At 43.3% G+C, this 21,667-nt stretch overlaps 1 protein-coding gene across 5 annotated transcripts in view; it reads right to left on the bottom strand.

The window, feature by feature from the left end:
* Positions 1-21,667, bottom strand: part of ints1 (integrator complex subunit 1) — a 143,003-nt gene that overhangs the window by 92,469 nt on the left and 28,867 nt on the right. For all 5 annotated transcript variants that reach the window (XR_011887223.1, XR_011887222.1, XM_072268403.1 and 2 more), the window contains exons 14-19: positions 21,003-21,080; positions 16,115-16,272; positions 13,518-13,614; positions 12,455-12,546; positions 11,359-11,419; positions 5,914-6,111 (exon numbers count right to left, since the gene is read on the bottom strand). Coding sequence is in view for 3 of the 5 variants with exons in the window: in XM_072268403.1 (XP_072124504.1) it covers positions 5,914-6,111; positions 11,359-11,419; positions 12,455-12,546; positions 13,518-13,614; positions 16,115-16,272; positions 21,003-21,080 (684 nt within the window). In the remaining 2 variants the exon portion in view is untranslated. The remainder of the gene's footprint in view (positions 1-5,913; positions 6,112-11,358; positions 11,420-12,454; positions 12,547-13,517; positions 13,615-16,114; positions 16,273-21,002; positions 21,081-21,667) is intronic.

The following is a 21,667-nucleotide window of genomic DNA, read 5'->3' as shown; positions in this document are numbered from 1 at the left end:
CATGTTTATGCAGATCTCCTTTATACTTTTCACGGGGTCTCTCCACACATCACCCCACTCAGAACTGAGAGCATCCTCTCAGTAACATTCTTCTGGTATTCATTTAGGAAAGGCAACTGGATTTCATGGTCTGACAGCAGGAGCTAAGAAGAGGAATATGCCTAATCCACATGTCGAACTTACATGAGAGTGATACTTTAGTAGCTCATCATGCAGAACTAAGCAACTGCTTGATTGCAATCCAAGCAATTTGCAAAGATTTGTTCAACAACAGCTCCCAAACTCGACAATCCTCGGTAAAGCTTCTGGGTACATGGCAACTTTAACAATTTTTACTTCCCTCACAAGTCATACACCAGCTTGAAACATAGAAAACATACAGCACAATACAGGCCCTTCCACCCACAAAGCTGTGATGAACGTGTCCCTACCTTAGAACTATCTAGGGTTACCCATAGCCCTTTATTTTGCTAAGCTCCGTGTACCCATCCAGGAGTCTCTTAAAAGACCCTATCGTTTCCACCTCCACCACCATTGCCAGCAGCCCATTCCACGCACTCACCACTCTCTGCGTAAAAAACTTACCCCTGACGTCTCCTCTGTACCTACTTCCAAGCACCTTAAAACTGTGCCCTCTCGTGCTAGCCATTTGAGCCCTGGGGAAAAGCCTCTGACTATCCAACACAATCAATGCCTCTCATCATCTTGTACTCCTCTATCAGGTCACCTCTCATCCTCCATCGCTCCAAGGAGAAAGGGCCGAGTTCACTCAACCTATTCTCATAAGGCATGCTCCCCAATCCAGGCAACATCCTTGTAAATCTTCTCTGCACCCTTTCTATGGTTTCCACGTCCTTCCTATAGTGAGTGAGGCAACCAGAATTGAGCACATTACTCCAAGTGGGGTCTGACCAGGGCCCTATATAGCTATAACATTACCTCTTGGCTCTTAAGCTCAATCTCACAATTGATGAAGGCCAATGCACCATATGCCTTCTTAACCACAGAGTCAACCTGTGTAGCAGCTTTGAGTGTCCTATGGACTCGACCCCAAGATCCCTCTGATCCTCCACACTGCCAAGAGTCTTACCATTAATACTATATTCTGCCATCATATTTGACGTACCAAAATGAACCACTTCACACTTATCTGGGTTGAATTCCACCTGCCACTTCTCAGCCCAGTTTTGCATGATATCAATGTCCCGTTGTAACTTCTGACAGCCCTCCACACTACCCACAACACCCCCAACCTTTGTGTCATAAGCAAATTTACTAACCCAACCCGGCACTTCCTCATCCAGGTCATTTATAAAAATCACAAAGAGTAGAGGTCCCAGAACAGATCCCTGAGGCACACCACTGGTCACCAGTCTCCATGCAGAATATGACCCATCTACAACCACTCTTTGCCTTCTATGGGCAAGCCAGTTCTGGATCCACAAAGCAATGTCCCCTTGGATCCCATGCCTCCTTACGTTCTCAATAAGCCTTGCATGGGGTAACTTATCAAATGCCTTGCTAAAATCCATATACACTACATCTACGGCTCTACCTTCATCAATGTGCTTAGTCATATCCTCAAAAAATTCAATCAGGCTCACAAGGCACAACCTGCCTTTAACAAAGCCATGCTGACTATTCCTAATCAAATTATGCCTCTCCAAATGTTCATAAATCCTGCCTCTCAGGATCTTCTCCATCAACTTACCAACCATTGAAGTAAGACTCACTGGCCTATAATTTCCTGGGTTATCCCTATTCCCTTTCTTAAATAAGGGAACAACATCTGCAACTCTCCAATCCTCCAGAACCTCTCCTGTCCTCACGGATGATGCAAAGATCATTGCCAGAGGCTCAGCAAACTCCTCTCTCACTTCCCACAGTAAGCTGGGGTGCATCCTGTCCGGTCCCGGTGACTTATCCAACTTAAAAACGCAAACACGAGGAAATCTGCAGATGCTGGAATTTCAAGCAACACACATCAAAGTTGCTGGTGAATGTAGCAGGCCAGGCAGCATCTATTGGAAGAGGTACAGTCGATGTTTCGGGCCGAGACCCTTCATCAGAACTAACTGAAAGAAGAGTTAGTAAGGGAGTTGAAAGTGGGAGGGGGAGGGGGAGATCCAAAATGATAGGAGAAGACAGGAGGGGGAGGGATGGAGCCAAGAGCTGGACAGGTGATTAACAAAAGGGATATGAGAGGATCATGGGACAGGAGGCCTAGGGAGAAAGAAAAGGGGGAGGAGGGGAAAAGCCCAGAGGATGGGCAAGGGGTATAGTGAGAGGGACAGAGGGAGAAAAGAGAGAGATAAAGAATGTGTGTATATAACGGATGGGGTACGAGGGGGAGGTGGGGCATAAGTAGAAGTATGAGAAGTCAATGTTCATGCCATCAGGTTGAAGGCTATGGGCACCCGTATGGGTCCTAGCTATGCCTGCCTTTTTGTTGGCTTTGTGGAACAATCTATGTTCCAAACCTATTCTGGTATCCCTTCTCACAGTTCCTCCGTCTCCACCGCATCTGCTCTCAGGATAATACAAGTATAATAGATCTCCCAAACACTTGATATAGTTAACCATGATAAAAAGAAAAATGGAAAAAAAAATCATGAGGCTTTTCATTCCAGGACGAGGGAGATGTCCTCCTTTTTTAAAGAAAGGGGCTTCCCTTCTTCCACCATCAACTCTGCTCTCAAACGCATCTCCCCCATTTCACACACATCTGCTCTCACTCCATCCTCCCGTCACCCCACTAAAAACAGGGTTTCCCTGGTCCTCACCTACCACCCCACCAGCCTCCGGGTCCAGCATATTATTCTCCGTAACTTCCGCCACCTCCAACTGGATCCCACCACTAAGCACAACTTTCCCTCCCCACCCCCCCCACTTTTCACAGGGATCGCTCCTTATGCGACTCCCTTGTCCCTTCGTCCCCCCCCAATCCCTCCCCACTGATCTCCCTCCTGGCACTTATAAGTGGAACAAGTGCTACACATGCCCTTACACTTCCTCACTTACCACCATTCAGGGCCCCAGACAGTCCTTCCAGGTGAGGCGACACTTCACCTGTGAGTCAGCTGGGGTGATATACTGCGTCCGGTGCTCCCGATGTGCGAGACTCGACGCAGACTGGGAGATTGCTTTGTTGAACAACTACGCTCTGTCTGCCAGAGAAAGCAGGATCTCCCAGTGACCACACATTTTAATTCCATATCCCATTCCCATTCTGACATGTCTATCCACAGCCTCCTCTACTGTAAAGATGAAGCCACGCTCAGGTTGGAGGAACAACACCTTATATTCCGTCTGGGTAGCCTCCAACCTGATGGCATGAACATTGACTTCTCTAACTTCCGCTAATGCCCCACCTCCCCCTCGTACCCCATCCGTTATTTATTTATATACACACATTCTTTCTCTCATTCTCCTTTTTCTCCCTCTGAACCTCTGACTATACCCCTTGCCCATCCTCTGGGTTTTTCCCCCCCTCCCCCTTTTCCTTCTCCCTGGGCCTCCTGTCCCATGATCCTCTCATATCCCTTTTGCCAATCACCTGTCCAGCTCTTGGCTCCATCCCTCCCACTCCTGTCTTCTCCTATCATTTTGGATCTCCCCCTCCTCCTCTCAAATCTCTAACTAGCTCTTCCTTCAGTTAGTCCTGACGAAAGGTCTCGGCCCGAAACGTCGACTGTACCTCTTCCTAGAGATGCTGCCTGGCCTGCTGCGTTCACCAGCAACTTTGATGTGTGTTGCTGGTATCTGTCCCCCACTTTTCCTTCGCTACATCGACGACTGCATTGGCACTACTTCCTGCACGCACGCTGAGCTCGCTGACTTCATTAACTTTGTCTCCAACTTTTACCCTGCCCTCAAGTTTACCTGGTCCATTTCCGACACCTCCCTCCCCTTTCTCGATCTTTCTGTCTCTATCTCTGGAGACAGCTTATCTACTGATGTCTACTATAAGCCTACTGACTCTCACAGCTATCTGGACTATTCCTCTTCTCACCCTGTCTCCTGCAAAAATGCCATACCCTTCTCGCAATTCCTCTGTCTCGGCCGCTTCTGCTCTCCGGGTGAGGCTTTTCATTCCAGGATGAGGGAGATGTCCTCCATTTTTAAAGAAAGGGGCTTCCCTTCCTCCACCGTCAACTCTGCTCTCAAACGCATCTCCCCCATTTCACGCACATCTGCTCTCACTCCATCCTCCCGTCACCCCACTAGGAATAGGGTTTCCCTTGTACTCAACTACCACCCCACCAGCCTCCGGGTCCAACATATAATTCTTCGTAACTTCCGCCACCTCCAATGGGATCCCACCACTAAGCACATCTTTCCCTCCGCAACCCCCGCTTTCCACAGGGATCGCTCCCTACGCGACTCCCTTGTCCATTCGTCCCCTCCATCCCGCCCCACCGATCTCCCTCCTGGCACTTATCTGTGTAAGCGGAACAAGTGCTACACATGCCCTTACACTTCCTCCCTCACCACTATTCAGGGCCCCAGACAGTCCTTCCAGGTGAGGCGACACTTCACCTGTGAGTCGGCTGGGGTGATATACTGCGTCCGGTGCTCTCGGTGTGGCCTTCTATATATTGGCAAGACCCGACACAGACTGGGAGATCGTTTCGCTGAACACCTATGCTCTGTCTACCAGAGAAAGCAGGATCTCCCAGTGGCCATACATTTTAATTCCACGTCCCATTCCCATTCTGATATGTCTATCCACGGCCTCCTCTACTGTAAAGATGAAGCCACACTCAGGTTGGAGGAACAATACCTTATATTCCGTCTGGGTAGCCTCCAACCTGATGGCATGAACACTGACTTCTCTAACTTCCGCTAATGCCCCACCTCCCCCTCGTACCCCATCCATTATTTATTTATATACACACAGTCTTTTTCTCTCTCTCTCCCCTTTTTCTCCCTCTGTCCCTCTCACTATACCCCTTGCCCATCCTCTGGGCTTCCCCCGCCCCCCTTTTCTTTCTCCCTGGGCCTCCTGTCCCATGATCCTCTCATATCCCTTTTGCCAATCAACTGTCCAGCTCTTGGCTCCATCCCTCCCCCTCCTGCCTTCTCCTATCATTTTGGATCTCCCCCTCCCCCTCTCAAATCTCTTACTAGCTCTTCTTTCAGTTAGTCCTGATGAAGGGTCTCGGCCCGAAACGTCGACTGTACCTCTTCCGATAGATGCGGCCTGGTCTGCTGCGTTCACCAGCAACTTTTATGTGTGTAACTTATCCAACTTGATGCTTTCCAAAAGCTCCAGCACATCCTCTTTGTTAATATCGACATCCTCAAGCTTTTTAGTCCACTGCAAGTCATCGCTACAATCGCCAAGATCCTTTACCATAGTGAATACTGGAGCAAGGTATTCATTAAGTATCTCCACTATTTCCTCTGGTTCCATACACCCTTTTTCATTGACTTGCAAATATGCACTTAGTCCATCATCTCTAGCTCTAAATACAGTGAGTCTCCAACAGCACTGTCAGAATAACTTCTCCAGACTGCTGTTGTTCAGATAGCTCAAGAATACATCATTATGGATAATTCAGGCCCAGCAAAAAATCCTATCACCAACCACGTCTAACATAAAGAGTTTAAAAATATGTAATAAATGCATTGGTACACTCACACACAACAGCGTTCTATTGGGAGGTCAGAAGAAAATAAAATGATTAGGATTCTCAAACAATGATTTACACTGATCAAATCTGAATAAAGATGGCTAGAGCTGTAATGTACTCTGTTCAATTAGCTAGCAAATGTTACATTCAGCTACATGATGGGTAGGCATCATATGACCATGAACAATAACTGATACGAGGTCAGTGGCAACTATACGCTCTCACATTCACTACTGGTCAATACTGTCAATACTGGTACCCCTTATCCACAACTCACTGTGGTTCAAGGCTGGTCAGCTGTGAGAGCAGCAGGCTGTTACTTTCTGTGATGGTCTGCTTTGTTGATGCAGCAGCCAGGTGGCTCTCAAAAGCCAAAATCTCCTGCTTCTCTCTCTGTGACATCTGTAGTTCACGAGTAATCATTTCAGTTCTGGTTTCCTCATCGGTCACAGTGCATTGAGGATAAGAGAAGTTGCTGAAAGTAGAAAAGCAAGGATATTTTTTACAGACTTGAAAATGATCACATCACTTTTCTGGTTCTTAGTATCCTTGATATTCTCATGTTTGATGAGGTGCTGGCATTTTGGCATATTGGCAAAGAGATGATACTGGAAAGCAAAAATAATGCAGTTGCTGTAAGACTGAAATAAGCACAGAAAATGTTGGAGCTACTCAGCAGGTCAGACAGCATCTGCGGACAGGAAAACAGACTTAGCATTTGAAGTTCAACAAACAAGAATCTGGAGGAACTTAGCAGGTCAGGCAGCATCTATGGATGAAGGGCCACAAGCCAAAGAATCAACTATCCATTTCTCCGTATAGATGCTACTTGTCCTGTTGAGTTCCTTGAAATTTTTTGTTTCTTGTTTCAGATTCCATTATCAAGTTTCATATATCTCATTTAACGTTTTCAGGTTGATCACTTTACATCAGAACCTTTCGATGAAAGGCCATTGGTTTGATATATTAACTCTGTTTCTCTCTCCATGGATGCTCCTCCACCTGCTAAGTATCTCCACCATCAACTGTTCTCATGTCATAGCTCTGCCGTGTGCATTAGCATAATCGGTAAAATGTAGTACCACTGCTCACATGTTGATATTACATGGCTATACAGTTAAAGAACAGATTTGACACCACTGTTATTAAATGGTCCCCTAGTATGAGAAGGTGGACTCGTGACCCCACAGTCCATCACATTATTATCTCGCACCTTAGGGTTTAAACAAACTGCATTTTCTCTGTAGCTGTTAGTTTATTCTGCATTTTTTTTTAATCTTGTCATTGCACCATGCAATGATCTGATCTTTATGAACAGAATGCAAGGCAAGCTTTTCACTGTATCTCAGTACCTGTTTCAGGAATAAATTAATACCAACATCAAATTAGAGTAACTGACCGCTGAAACGAAAAAGTCCCTTTAGGTGTTTATGGTACACATGAGCTTCCACATGCACCTTTAAAATTAGTGGGAAGTTAGAGGATTGGGAAGCTTTTAAAAAAAAAGCCACAAGGAGACAAAAGATTAAATATAAAGGAAAGTTAGCCAATAATTTAAAAGAGGATACCATAAGTTTTTTTCCAGATATATAAAGAGTAAAAGAGAGATAGGAGTGGATATCGGACCACTGGAAAATGATGCAGAAGAGGTAGTATTGGGGGACAAAGAAATGGCAGACAAACTTGCTAAGTATTTTGCAACAGTCTTCACTGTGAAAAACACTGGGAGCACGTTCAAGAGTATCGGGGGCATAAGTGAGTGTAGTTGTTATTACTAAGGAAAAGGTGCCTGGGAAGCTAAAAGGCCTAAAGGTATAGTAGTTAAGTTACCTGGACCAGATGGAATACATCCCAGAGTTCTGAAAGAGGTAGCTGAAGAAACTGTAGTGGCATTAGTAATGATTATTCAAGAATCACTAGGTTCTAGAGTGGTTCTGGAGGAATGGAAAATTTCAAATGTCACTCCACTCTTTAAGGGGGAGGGAAGCAGAACTAAGAAAATTACAGACCAGTTAGCCTGACATCAGTGGTTCGAAAGATGTTGGAGTACTTTGTTGAGGATGAGGTTTCGAGGTACTTGGTGGCACATGATAAAATAGGTCAAAGTCAACATGGTTTCCTTAATTGCCTGATAGATCTGTTGGGATTCCTTGAGTAAATAACAGACAGGATAGATAAAAGAGAGTCAATGGATGTTGTTTATTTGGATTTTCAGAAGGCCTTTGACAAGGTTCTGCACATGAGGCTGCTTAACAAGAACCCATGGTATTACAGGAAAGATACCAACATGGATAGAAGATTGGCTGACTGGCACGAGGCAAAGACTGGGAATAACTACTGGTGACTATAGTGCTCTTCAACGGTTGGAGTTGGGACTGCTTCTTTTAATGTTATACGTCGATGATTTTTATGACAGAATTGATAGCTTTATGGCCCAAGGTTATGAACGATACAAAGGGGCATGTAGTGCTGAGGAAGCAGTGAGTCTGCAGAAGGACTTAGATTGCAATAATGAGCACAGAAGTGACAGATGGAATATAATGTAGAGAAGTATATGATCATGCACTTTGGTAGAAGGGCTAAAGGCGTAGACTGTTTTCTAGATGGGGAGAAAATTCAAAAATCAGAGGTGCAAAGGATCTTGGGGGTCCTCATGCAGGATTCCCTAAAGCTTAACTTGCAGGTGAGTTGGTGGTAAGGAAGGGAAGTGCAATGTTAACATTCATTTCAAGAGGACTTATAAGAGCAAGGATGTAATGCTGAAGATTTTAAGGTATTGGTCAGACGGCACTTGAAGTATTGTGAGCAGTTTTAGGCTCCTTACCTAAGAAAAGATGCACTGACATGGTACTGACAGAGGAGGTTTACCAGAATGATTCCAGGAATGAAAGGATTAATGTATGAGGAACATTTGCTGACTCAGGACCTTTACTCACTGGAGTGTAGAAGAATAAGGGGAAACTTCATTGATATCTATCGAATATTGAAAGGCCTAGCTAGAGTGGATGTGGACAGGATGTTGCCTAAAGTGATTCTAGGGCCAGAGGGCACAACCTCAAAATAGGAGACATCCACTATAACAGAGATGAGGAGGAATTTCTTCAGCCAGAGGGTACTGAATCTGTGGAATTTATTACCACAGATGGCCGTGGAGGCTAAGTTATTGGGTATATTTAAAGCAGAGGTTGATAGGTTCTTGATTATTCAGGTTGGTTTTGGGGAGAAAGCAGGAAAATGGGGTTGAGAGGGATCTGAAGTCAACCAGGATTGAACGGTGGAGCTGAATTCAGGGGCCAAATGGCCTCATTCTGCTCCTTTGTCTAAAGCAGCCAGGGACAGACAAATACACAGATGGCCAATTGGTACACATGAAGAATGTTTGTATGAAGTTAAGCTGTGCACTTTTTCTCTCAACAAAAGAGATAAATTTTATGACCTGTCTCTTCTCTTTAACTGATGTAACATACGTATATTGCCACATGTATACCTACAGAAGCATTTGCCAGCATACAGATACCTTTTGCACATACATGTGGCCTGATATGCTAACAAAGATAAAATTTTGATAGTCTTCATGAACAGAAACCCTACTCTGCTGATACAAAAGCATTTTAAAGTGTGCAATCACGAGGAAATCTGCAGATACTGGAATTTCAAGCAACACACATAAAAGTTGCTGGTGAACGCAGCAGGCCAGGCAACATCTCTAGGAAGAGGTATCGGAACGTCGACTGTACCTCTTCCTAGAGATGCTGCCTGGCCTGCTGCGTTCACCAGCAACTTTTATGTGTGTTGCTTAAAGTGTGCAATATCTGGTTCAATATACGAGGAGAAATTATGCCCAGTTTAGAAGAGCGCAAATTGATCTAATCAAAATTGTTATGGGCCTTGACAGAGTAAATGTAGCATTGGCATTTTCACTGACTGTGAAAACCACGGGCCACAGTCTCTCAATGTACAAGATATTGGTGAGATTGCACTTGGATCACTGTATACACTTCTGGTCACCTGGGCTTAGAAAGTAGCAAATGGTACAGGAAAAATTCAAGTTTAAGTTACTGGAACTGGAAGGCTTAAGCTGCAAGGGGAGATTAGACTGGCTGAGACTTTCCCCCGGACAATAGGATGCTAAGGGGTAATCTTATATAAAATCATGAGCGGTTTGGACAAGGTGAATGATCATAATCTTTTTCCCACGGTAGGGGAGTCTGAAACTAGAGGGACAGGTTTTAAGGTGAGAGGGTAACATTTAAAAGGGATCTGAGGTTCAACATTTTCCACACAGGGGGTGGGACGAGCTTCTAGAAGAAGTGTTGAAGGTAAGTGCAAGCACAACATTTTAAAACATATAGAGACGTACTTGGATATGAAAGGTTTAGAGTGATTTGGGCCAAACTTAGGGAAATGGAATTAATTCAAATAGTCAACTTGGTGGGTATGAATGAATTTGGCCAAATGACTGCTTCAATGCTGTATAACTACGACTAAGAGGTCAATCATTCAGATCTGAGAAAAGAAATGTCTTTACCTAGAAGGCAGTGAATTCCAAAGATTCAATAATTTAAGGCTACAGAGGCAGTGCCTGAGTATAGCCATGCCAGGGATGGATACCGTTTTAGATATTAAACAAATCAAGGGATCTGAGGTTGGTGCAGGAAACTGGTATGACGTACAAGGTTAGTCATGATCTTACTGAATGTCAGAGCAGACCTATTCCTTTTTTACTTCTTTTGTTCTTGTCAGTTAACCTATAGGCGATGTCTAGCTTATGGCACACAGGACCGCCTCTTCAGGAGGATCACCATCTCACAATAATGTGTGCAAGTATCATTTTTTGATACTGCTTTCTTAATGGAATGAAGCTAAATAAGCAAGGAGGTTATAGAGATACAGAAGGCGCTGGCGTAGAGGGCTACGAACGACATGAAGGAAATCCAAAAGTCGAACCTGACCAGAGGGCTTAAAAAGAGGATCTTCATAGCAGTCATAAGAGTCCGTCCTCACGTACGGATGCAAGACGTGGACACTCACTAAGACTATGCGAAAGTCTCTAGATGGTTGCTATACACGAATGCTCCAGATGGCTCTTGACGTGAGTTGGCAACAGCACATGAAGAATGTCGAGCTCTATGACGACCTACCAATGCTCACCACTAAATCCAGGCGAGAAGACTCCAACTAGCGGGGCATTGTCTACGCCACCCCGAGCTACCTGCCAGCCTAGTCATCATATGGGAGCCCAAGCATGGGAGGATGAACCCTGGGCACCCCCCCAAGACTATGGTCAACACACTCCTAGAAGACAGCGGCGCGACTAATGTAGATGAACTGAACACACTGATGAGGGAGAGGGAGAAGTGGAGAGTCCGTCATCGTGCCCGATGCCAGCCCCCTAGGCCTGAGTCAACATAGCCTCTGTAAGCATTCACAAGAATTTTCCATCTGTGACAACTTGCATCAAAGTTATAAATAGATTTGTTAAGAGTAGTTTATGGTTAACCTGCACAAGATAAATCAGGAGGACTTCTGTTATTAGAGGTGAGAACACAATTCCAGGCTCCCTTTGATTCTTCCTCCATCACCAGAAAGAAGCAGCTCACTTTGGGCGCGCGTGTGCACGCACACACACACACACACACACACCAGCATTTACTTCAGGGAGAAGAGTGCCTGCACCAAATCTTACCACACTCATTTTTAATTCCAATCTAAAGTAACTCACTTTGTCATCACCATTTCCATGAACATCTTCAGGGTGGGGTAACCTTCCCATGCAGCCAGACCTGTAAACAAAACACATTTAACTAATATTCTCTGCATCATCAAACTAAGACAATTCAGATATAAATACTGACATTTTAGGGCATTTTAGAACTCTAAATTCAATTATTCAACATAACGTTTCAAAATACTTTACAGAGTGATATATCAGACAAAATTTTCACACTAAGCCAAATACAGAAACCTGAGACATTTTTGATCAATCTTGGTCATCTAGGTTTCAATAACTATCCTTAGGTATCTGTCAAGGGGTCTTCAATCTGAAATGTTGTGTTTCTCTTTCCATAGATGCTGCCTGACCTATTGAACGCTACCAGCATTTTCAGTTTGTACATTAAAGGAAAGGTGGTTAGAGACAGAATTCCAGATACTAAGCTCCCTCCAACCCCTGCACCAATCTGCAAAGTACTCACTCCACTGCTTGTGCCAGTACTGCCAAAGGCAGGTGAGAGTGAAATGATTTCTCAGCAATCTCTAAGAATAAGCAGTGTGGCAAACTTCCATCGGAAGATGCCTTGCCTATGGCAAGAATTCAGTCTACATGATGTAGGCAAATCTGCAGTGTAGAGAGAAAGTACATCGCCTCAAAAATCCTTCTTTAAGCAACTGAGGTGATTTCACAGAACAATGCAACAATCCTTTTATCTTAAGCCTTTCTAAATGTGCACTTATTTTCAGAAAATGCAAGTCCAGTAGACAGCTAATTATTATTTCCTATTCCTCATTCCCTTTGTCAAAGGCCAGCACTCTCACTTGTATATAACTGTGCAAACTGACAAGTCATCCAGATTACTCTGTGCATCATTCAAGACAGTGAGCAGCAGCAGCAGGCTCTTTGACAACCAAATGGCATCACAGTCAAGCCAGATTCCACCCCTGCTTAATGTTTGTGCGCAATGTGCAAATAATCCAATTTTCAGACATTAATAGAGATGTTTTTGCACTTTGTTTTATTTCTAGTTGCAGTACTCTGTGCAACTTATCAACATCTGGTACACTTGTGGAAAGTAATATGTGCAGGTCAGCTGGAAACTCACCGATATTTTGTGGATTGAAGGCATTTACAACTAGCAGTAATAGCCAAGCCTTCCAATATAAGGAGGAAATAGCCAGGGCAGGGGGCTGGTACCTGAAGGATTAAAAAAATCCAACATCATGAGAGGGCAGCACACACTGACACATCTCAGTGGCAACACTAATACCATTTTTTATGTTACAAGGGGGATATCTCATGTTATTTTCACGGTGAGAATGTCCAAACACTCTGACAGGATTTCAGTAAAAGGTGAACATTTTAATTAGATTAATAATGATTGCTATGCATCATATACAAGATATATAAATACATAATCCAGACAACATATGCATTTTGTGTTGTTCTGAAGTTATTCAGAGTCACTAGAGACCAGTTCACAACATATCCCCACACTATGTCTCTGGGGTTACCCCAACTTGCTCATCAAGGGAGAGGTGCCATCTTTGCATATTTGATTTGATGCAAAGAATGCTTTTCACTGTAGATGCTTTGATGTACAGGTGACAAGTAAAACTATTTTTTTTAAAAAAAAGAGATAATGGGCAACAACCATCTGTAATGACCAAGAATAGATATGTCACTGCATTAACAACATAAGCTTAACCAGTACTGAGTTGAATGCTGTTCAACTCTAAAGTCTGCACATGCACTTTATTAGGGATAATCATTGAATAATTACCAAACACAGGCAGGTCATTTCCCACTCTAGTGCAGGGTGACTGCTTAGAAATGCCAGAATATGTGTGTGTGTTTTTTTTAAACAGAGCAAGTGGTCCTCTAGAACTTGTAGATTTCTAGATCCTGTAGAACCTTACAAAAATTAAAATAAAAGGACAATTATTTCAAATTGGGAAAGAGGGGTAAGAATTTTGGAGGGAGAAAAGTGAGGATTAATAGCACAGCTATCAAAACCTGGCACAGATATAATGAGCCAAATGGCCTCCTTCTGTGCTGTAAAACTGAGGCTAAAATATCAATGCAATTTAAGAAGTGTTCCCCTATAAGCTGCTTCTGAACTTTAAAAACCAGCTTCATTGTGGATAGGTGAAAGATAATGGGCAAACCCAGGAGGTAGCTGAATGTTTTCAGGGTGGTGATAGGTGCACAGATTTAGAACTGCGTCAATCAGCTGAACCCTCTCCACGTGAAGAACTTCTAGATCTGAAAGAAAGAACAAAATAAACAGAGAATAAAGTTATCATGTTTTACTTCAATGGTCACAGTCAACGCGGCATGAAAAACCTTGATATTAGGTATTTCTTCAAGTCTTGCGTTTTGAATACTCAAAGATTTGCTCGATACATTAACCATCTTGCATGATTATAAGTACTTGCATTTTTTTTGACAGAAGACCCAATGAAAGACAGGCAGGCAGGCAGGCAGATAGACACAGAACTATCAATTTGACAAGGGAGAGGGAGATATTATTACAAATTTTTATGCCTTTATAATTGGACACAAATTAATACTGCCACTAAGGCAGAATAATTAATTGGATAGTACATCATTGCTGGACCAGTAACTTGAAGTGACCTGAACCATTTGAATTCAGAAACAGAACCAGGTGGGAATGAGACACTAAAACAAATATTCAGACATTAATTAGTGAAGTATTTTAAAACCAGTAATGTGTTAGTGCAATGACATTACACACAAAGTTTACTTTTTATGGATCATTTAATATGTGCAGCCCTGCTTGCATGCATAAAAAGCAAAATTCAGTCAGAGCTACACAACAGCAATACAGGAATGACTTTGTTTCAGGTACTTTGTCAAGAGCTTCACTTTTACATTGGCACAAACTGAGCAACACCTTTCTCCATAGCAGGCTTTTTCCAAATACTTCAGTTAAAACTACAGCAGCACACATCATTCTTTACGGATGTCAATAACCTGTTGAGTCTTTATGACATTTTAAGGACCTTTTTCTAAATAGAGCAATCCAACAATTTTTTTAAAAATTGTAAATTTAATTGCACTAATAAACAAAAGTAGACAATGAATAGCCTATTTAAATATACCAATGGAGAATAGTTTGCCTTAATAGCCTTTAAGAGAGCATTGAAGAAGGAGCAAGATATGCTGAATTCTGTTTAGTAATTGTCCATCTCTCTTAACACTCCCCCATTCTATCTTGCTTTTTCTCTCTCTTCCCCATCTCTCATCATCCCACTGCCAACTCACCTACTGTAGCTACCTAGCTGAATCTAAACTCCTAACTGCAAACCTGGAGTTCAGTAAAGAATCTTAAGTAGGTGACAAACATTCTCAGCAACAGACAGAAGGGAGGAGGAGAATGGGACAGGCCCAGCACGTGGACAAGCTCTGGTACTTGGTGGGTCCTAAGGACAGAAGAATGGTGGGATTAGAAGGATCCAAGATAATTCATTGGACAAGCTCTGGTACTTGGTGGGTCCTAAGGACAGAGGAATGGTGGGATTAGAAGGATCCAAGATAATCCATTGGGCTTAACGTAGTTCACAGAACCCTATGAAATTTCAGCAGTCTGCTTTGATTAATGTGTTAAAAAGTTAACATTTATTCAGTATGATTTTCGGCTATGAAAAGAATTTATACCTACTTATTATCTATCTTAATTGATTAAATTTTGAGGACACTTTGTATAAACTTTGTTAGCAACTCCTTAAGTGATAGAGAAGAAATTTTAAAGAACTGAGATGTTTAAAATAATGGAGAGATTCAAAAGGATAGATGCAACAACACTGTACTTTCTGGTTGTGAAGAGACTTCTAACTAAACATGGCAGGAGATCTCAAAGCATTGTGCCAGTAACTTAAGATATACTGCTATATGATGCATTATACTGACATTTCCATACTGAATCACTGACTACAAATAAATATAATTACATTCCTTGATGATAAACTAGACAGAGGACCACGTGTTACATTCACAGCTGTGGATTTCCAAAGCTCTATGCCTGCACAGAACCATTCTTTTACAAAATGTGAAGGACCACGTGCTACACTTTATTGCACCTGACCTAAGAGTTAAATGCCCATCTCAAACACACATTAACAGACATCCTGCCTCTCCCGGAAGTTCCGGGAGTCTCCCGCATATTGATAGCAACTCCCTGATGCCTGGAATTTATATACAATATCCCAGAAATCGATTTTTTTTTAAGAGAGGGGAGGGGGGAGGGGGGAATCCTGATTGGTCTCTCTTCATGCTAAGTAGACCTATCAGTTTTCTCTGTGGGTGGGCTTTACAGTGGGCTCAAAAATAATGACAGCGTTGCTCGCTGCACTGTTTGCAACGGTGACTCTTCTATTGCCCATGGTGGGTTAAAATGTAAAAGACATGTTGAGGTGAGTTTAACAGTGTCATTCGTTCATTAGCGTAGCTAACGTTATTTAAACTAGCTGGCTTGCTGCTAAGGAGCTACTCTATTGATGTCCTACGTGTTGAGGCCAAACTCCCCGTAGACTTGCTTAAAGTTGTAATAGAATAAGCATGATAATATAGGTACATATTTTAATGTCACATTTTCTGCATATACCCAACTTGGTTTACAGATTAGACAAAATCACTAAACAAAGTATTACATACACCCTTGGAGGTCAACCATGGGATGGGGTGAATATGGGGTTGCGGGGGGGTGGGGTGCTACCTCCCTGCATCAAACTAATCACCTTACCGTCAGCCTGCACTAATGCAGCTCGTTTCACCAGGTGGTCAGCTAATTCCATGGCATCAGCCGGCCCTAGAGCCAAGTCCCGTGACAATCCAATGACCAGGATCCGCATCAGGGTGTCCTCCAAGAGTGGGACCTCAGAGCACAGCCGGAGAAAGAAACTGAAAAGAGATGAGGAGTTTACAGTTCTCAGATTCATACACAAGAAGGACATTTAACTGCTAATGTCTGTGCTGATTCTTTGAACACCTACCTAATTGATCTGTTTCTCTCACCTTTTCTTGTAGCCCTGCTAATAATTCCTCTTTCAAGTATTTATCCAAATTCCTTTTGAAAGTTACTATTGGAAACTACTTCCATCATCCTTGCAGGCAATGCCGTGTAGATCATAGCACACTGCATAAATATTCATCCACCCCAATTATATTAAATCTGTCTCCGCTAGATATCAGCTCTCCCTGAAACAGAAAAGCCATCTATCTACCCATGAAAAAAAAATTCTAGCACTCAACTATCAAACACACAATGTGTGTGGTTTTATTTCTTTCTTTTTCTCTGCACAGCAGTTTTTGGTCTTTTTTTAAAAATTAGGTTATTCAAATTTCTTGCTTTGTGGCTGTCTATAAGCAGACAAATTTCAAGATGTATAATCCCAGCTTCTTTAGCCTTCCCCACCCCCTAACACCACCAATCACTGACAAAAAATACTGGGAATGGTCAACTTGCCCTTGAAAACAAGATGCAAAAACAAGCTGCAGAAGGAACATAGCAGGCCAGGCAGCATGTGTAGACGGAAATGGACACTCAATACTTCAGGCTGAGACACTTCATCTGGACCAAAGACGGGAGATAGGCAGTATAAAGAGATGAGAGGGAGGGTGAGGCAAGAGCTGATAAGTTATAGATGGATCCAAGTGAGGAGAGGAGATTAGCAGATGGAGTCAGCGGGGAAGAGAAGGGTAGAAATAGGACAGATGCTGGGAGGTATTACAGGGGTGATGGACTAGGCAAGGAAGGGGAAAAATGAGATGTTCTGGGGGATGCGTGGTTTGGGAAGAAAAGTGTGCAAGGGGTTGGAGATAGATCAGATGCAGAAGGAGAGGTCAGATGGAGAGCAGATTTTAGGTACTGCTGGAATTGTAGCTTCAGGACATAAAGATAGTATAGGAGTGGATTGTGTGGCCACTAGCCTGCTCCGCCATTCAATAAGATTCTAGCAAAACTGATTTTGGCCTATACTCCATATTCCTGTTAGATCCCTGTAACCCTCCATCAGCCAAAGCTATATCAGCCATCACAGTTTTCTGGAGTAGAGAAGTGGAAGTGAAAAGTCTTGCACTTTGGTAGGAAGAATAAAGATATAGACGATTTTCTAAATTGCAAGAGAAATCAGAAATCGGAGGTGCAAAGGGACTTCAGGATTCGCTTAAGATTAACAGGCAGGTTGAGTTAGTAGCAAAGAAGGCAAATGCAATGCTAGCATTGACGTTGAGATGACCAGAATATAAAAGCAAAGCTGTATTGCTGAGGAATTTGAGCAACTGTCAGCAATTTTGGGCCCTGTGGCTAAGGAAAGCTGTGCTGGCTCTGAAGAAAATCCAGAGGAAGTTCACAAGAATGATCCCAGGAGTGAAGGGTTTAAGGTAAGAAGAGCATTTGATAGCTCAGGTCCTGTATTTGTTGGAGTTCAGAAGGATGAAAGGGGGAATTTCATTGTATACTGAAAGGCTTAGATAGCAGTCGTGGAGAGAATGTTTTCATTAGTAGGAGTCTAGGATCAAGAGCATAACCTCAGAATAAAGGGACATCACTTTAGAACTGAGATAAGGAGAAACCTCTTCAGCCAAAGGGTGATGAATCTGTGGAATTTGTTGCCAGAAGGGCTATGAAGCCCAAGTCATTGTGGTTTTTAAGACAGAGATCATCAATAGGTTCCTGATTGGTAAGGGAGTGAGAGTGAAGAGGTAATAGAGAAATCAGGAGGATTTCATTAAGAGAAAAAAAACAGCCATAATTGAATGGTACAGCAGACTTGATGGGCCAAATGGCCTAATTCTGCTCTGATATTGTAGGGCCTATCGAAACATTCATGAATCTTCAAAATAGAAATTTCTCCTCATCCTTACGTTAAGTAAAGATTCCTTTTTCTGAAACCAAGCCCCTAGACACCTCCACTGGTGAAACAACTCTGACCATCTTGCGTGGGAACCTCCCTCATAACTGTATCTCCAAGCATATATGCCTGAACATGACACAGCCCTCATTACTGGCCCTAATAGCAGCAACCAGCTCTCTCTACCCAAAATGCTGACTCCACACTTTGTTCCACAGAAGCTGCCTGACCCACCGAGATCCCCCCAACACCTTGCGTTGTTCCATATTCCAGTGTCTGCCGTCTCCTCTGACTCCCAACGATGCAGAGTTTGGGGGGCATTGCATGCCACCTTCCACTGCTGCTCTCATCTGCAGGTTTCACTATCTGCCCTGCCAATAATGATAGTTGAGTCAATGTGAGACCCCCTCCGTCTGCCTTTCCAGACACACCGCTGAGAGTCAGAGTCAGTGTTTGACAGGGGGATCTGTAACTGTACTTTAACCAGACACACCGCTGAGAGTCAGAGTCAGTGTTTGGCAGGGGGTTATGTAACTGTACTCTATCCAGACACAGCTCTGAGAGTCAGAGTCAGTGTTTGACAGGGGGTTCTGTAACTATCCAGACACACCTCTGTGAGTGTTGGAGACAGTGTTTGACAGGGGGTTCTGTAACTGTACTCTATCCAGACACACCTTTGTGAGAGTCAGAGTCAGTGTTTGACAGGGGGTTCTGTAACTGTATTCTATCCAGACACACCGCTGAGAGTCAGAGTCAGTGTTTGGCAGGGGGTTATGTAACTGTACTCTATCCAGACACACCGCTGAGAGTCAGAGTCAGTGTTTGGCAGGGGGTTCTGTAACTATCCAGACACACCTCTGTGAGTGTTGGAGGCAGTGTTTGACAGGGGGTTCTGTAACTGTACTCTACCCAGACACAGCTCTGAGAGTCAGAGTCAGTGTTTGACAGGGGGTTCTGTAACTATCCAGACACACCTCTGTGAGTGTTGGAGACAGTGTTTGACAGGGGGTTCTGTAACTGTACTCTATCCAGACACACCTCTGTGAGAGTCAGAGTCAGTGTTTGACAGGGGGTTCTGTAACTGTATTCTATCCAGACACACTGCTGAGAGTCAGAGTCAGTGTTTGACAGGGGGTTCTGTAACTGTACTCATCCAGACACACCTCTGAGAGTCAGAGTCAGTGATTGACAGGGGGTTCTGTAACTGTACTCTATCCAGACACACCGCTGAGAGTCAGAGTCAGTGTTTGAGAGGGGGTTCTGTAACTGTACTCTATCCAGACACACCGCTGAGAGTTGGAATCAGTGTTTGACAGGGGGATCTGTAACTGTACTCTATCCAGACACAGCTCTGTGAGAGTCAGAGTCAGTGTTTGACAGGGGGTTCTGTAACTGTATTCTATCCAGACACACCTCTGAGAGTGGAGACAATGTTTGATAGGGGGTTCTGTAACTGTACTTTATCCAGACACAGCTCTGTGAGTGTTGGAGGCAGTGTTTGACAGGGGGTTCTGTAACTGTATTCTATCCAGACACACCGCTGAGAGTCAGAGTCAGTGATTGACAGGGGGTTCTGTAACTGTACTCTATCCAGACACACTGCTGAGAGTTGGAATCAGTGTTTGACAGGGGGATCTGTAACTGTACTCTATCCAGACACAGCTCTGTGAGAGTCAGAGTCAGTGTTTGACAGGGGGTTCTGTAACTGTATTCTATCCAGACACACCTCTGAGAGTGGAGACAATGTTTGATAGGGAGTTCTGTAACTGTACTCTATCCAGACACACCTCTGAGAGTCAGAGTCAGTGTTTGACGGGGGGTTCTGTAACTGTACTTTATCCAGACACAGCTCTGTGAGTCAGAGTCAGTGTTTGGCAGGGTATTCTGTAACTGTGCTCTCTCAAGCAAGCAACCTTCCCTGACAAAATCTGAACCACTAAATTCAAATTGAGCAATTGCTAAAATCTTAAACCTTGTCACCCAACACCCAGTGTTAGGAATCTGGAATTCTGCCTGCAGAACAATGAGAAAAGTTTCTTTAGCCTTAGGGTGGTGAATCTGTGGAATTCATTGCTGTAGACAACTGCAGTGGCCAAGTCATTGAGTATGTTAAAAGCAGAGTTTGATCAGAAAGGGTGTCAAAGGTTACAGGGAGAACACAGGAGAGTGGGGTTGAGGGGGATAATCCATGACAGAATGGTGGAGCAAACTCAATGAGCTGAATAGCCTGAGTCTGCTCCTATGTATTATGGTCTTATAATGTTAATGATTCAACAAGATTGCGACTTATTCTTTTAAACTGCATCAGTACAAGCCCATTCCTTCATGCAAGAAATCAACTTAGTGAGCCTTCTCTGAGCCAACTCTCATTGCATCTTTTATTCTTATGCAAAAGATAGCACATATACAAGTGAGCATTTTAGATTCATTATCAAAATGAGAACCATTATTCATCTGTCAGCATGGATATTGAACATTACAACACTCACATACTCTATTAGTACTTAGTAAGGAAGCAGCACTGAACAGCCCAGCTCTGCTCTGGATACCACCAGTCCTCCGTACCCAGGACACTTGAGCCCCTTTTGTTCAACTGCCAAGATGCAAGATGCAATTACATTTGCAATTACAATTACAGAAGCAGAGACAGAACCAGAGATCTGGATTGTGCATTTGAACAACAACTAAAGTCATAAGATGATGCTGTAAATGCTTCAGCAGAATGGTGTCAGGGAACTGTGCTTACACACCCCTAGGGGTGTGGAAACAATTGCTTACTTGCGGTCACTCTCTGGAGGCCAGTTATCCCATTTGTAGTATGTCTCTGGCTGCTCGGTGAAAAGCACCTTATGCAAACTGCAAGGAAGATAGTTAAAGTGTGTTTAAAACTTGGGCACAGAATATCATGTAAGAGCACATCAACTTCCAAGCGGAGCCCACTTAAAATTGTGATTTAAAAAATTTGTGACACACATTATGTAAGTAGAACAGTAGGCTTGGTAGAAGTTTCGACCAGTGGCTAGGTATTCCAGCTTGGATGCAAAAACCCTCCCATCAACCTCCACCCACCACCAATTCCATCCCCCCTCCATTACAATGTGCTAACTCGTGCAAATAGAAAATGCTGCAAATTCCCAGTTAATTGTCTATATCATAGGGAAAAAGAAATTCCCTTCATCGACATACAAAATCACTTGCAACAATATCCCTTCTTATTATCACTCACTATTATATTTCGAAGACTGCTTAATGTCTCCCAGAAAAGATGATGAATGTGCAATTGATTTCAGCTAAAGTAAAAAGTCAGTCCTGCTTTAGCTAAAGAAACACCAAATTAAGGGTTGGTCATTTAATCTTTCAAGCCTTTCTCATAGATAAACAGATCACAGTTTAACTGAAACCTAATACCTAGGACTTGCCATTTTCCAATAACCTTTCATCTA

The sequence above is a fragment of the Mobula birostris genome, chromosome 9, assembly GCF_030028105.1.
Source record: "Mobula birostris isolate sMobBir1 chromosome 9, sMobBir1.hap1, whole genome shotgun sequence".
NCBI classification, from domain to species: Eukaryota; Metazoa; Chordata; class Chondrichthyes; order Myliobatiformes; family Myliobatidae; genus Mobula; species Mobula birostris.
Note: the sequence above shows the minus strand (reverse complement) of the source record. Positions and strands in the feature narration are given on the sequence as shown.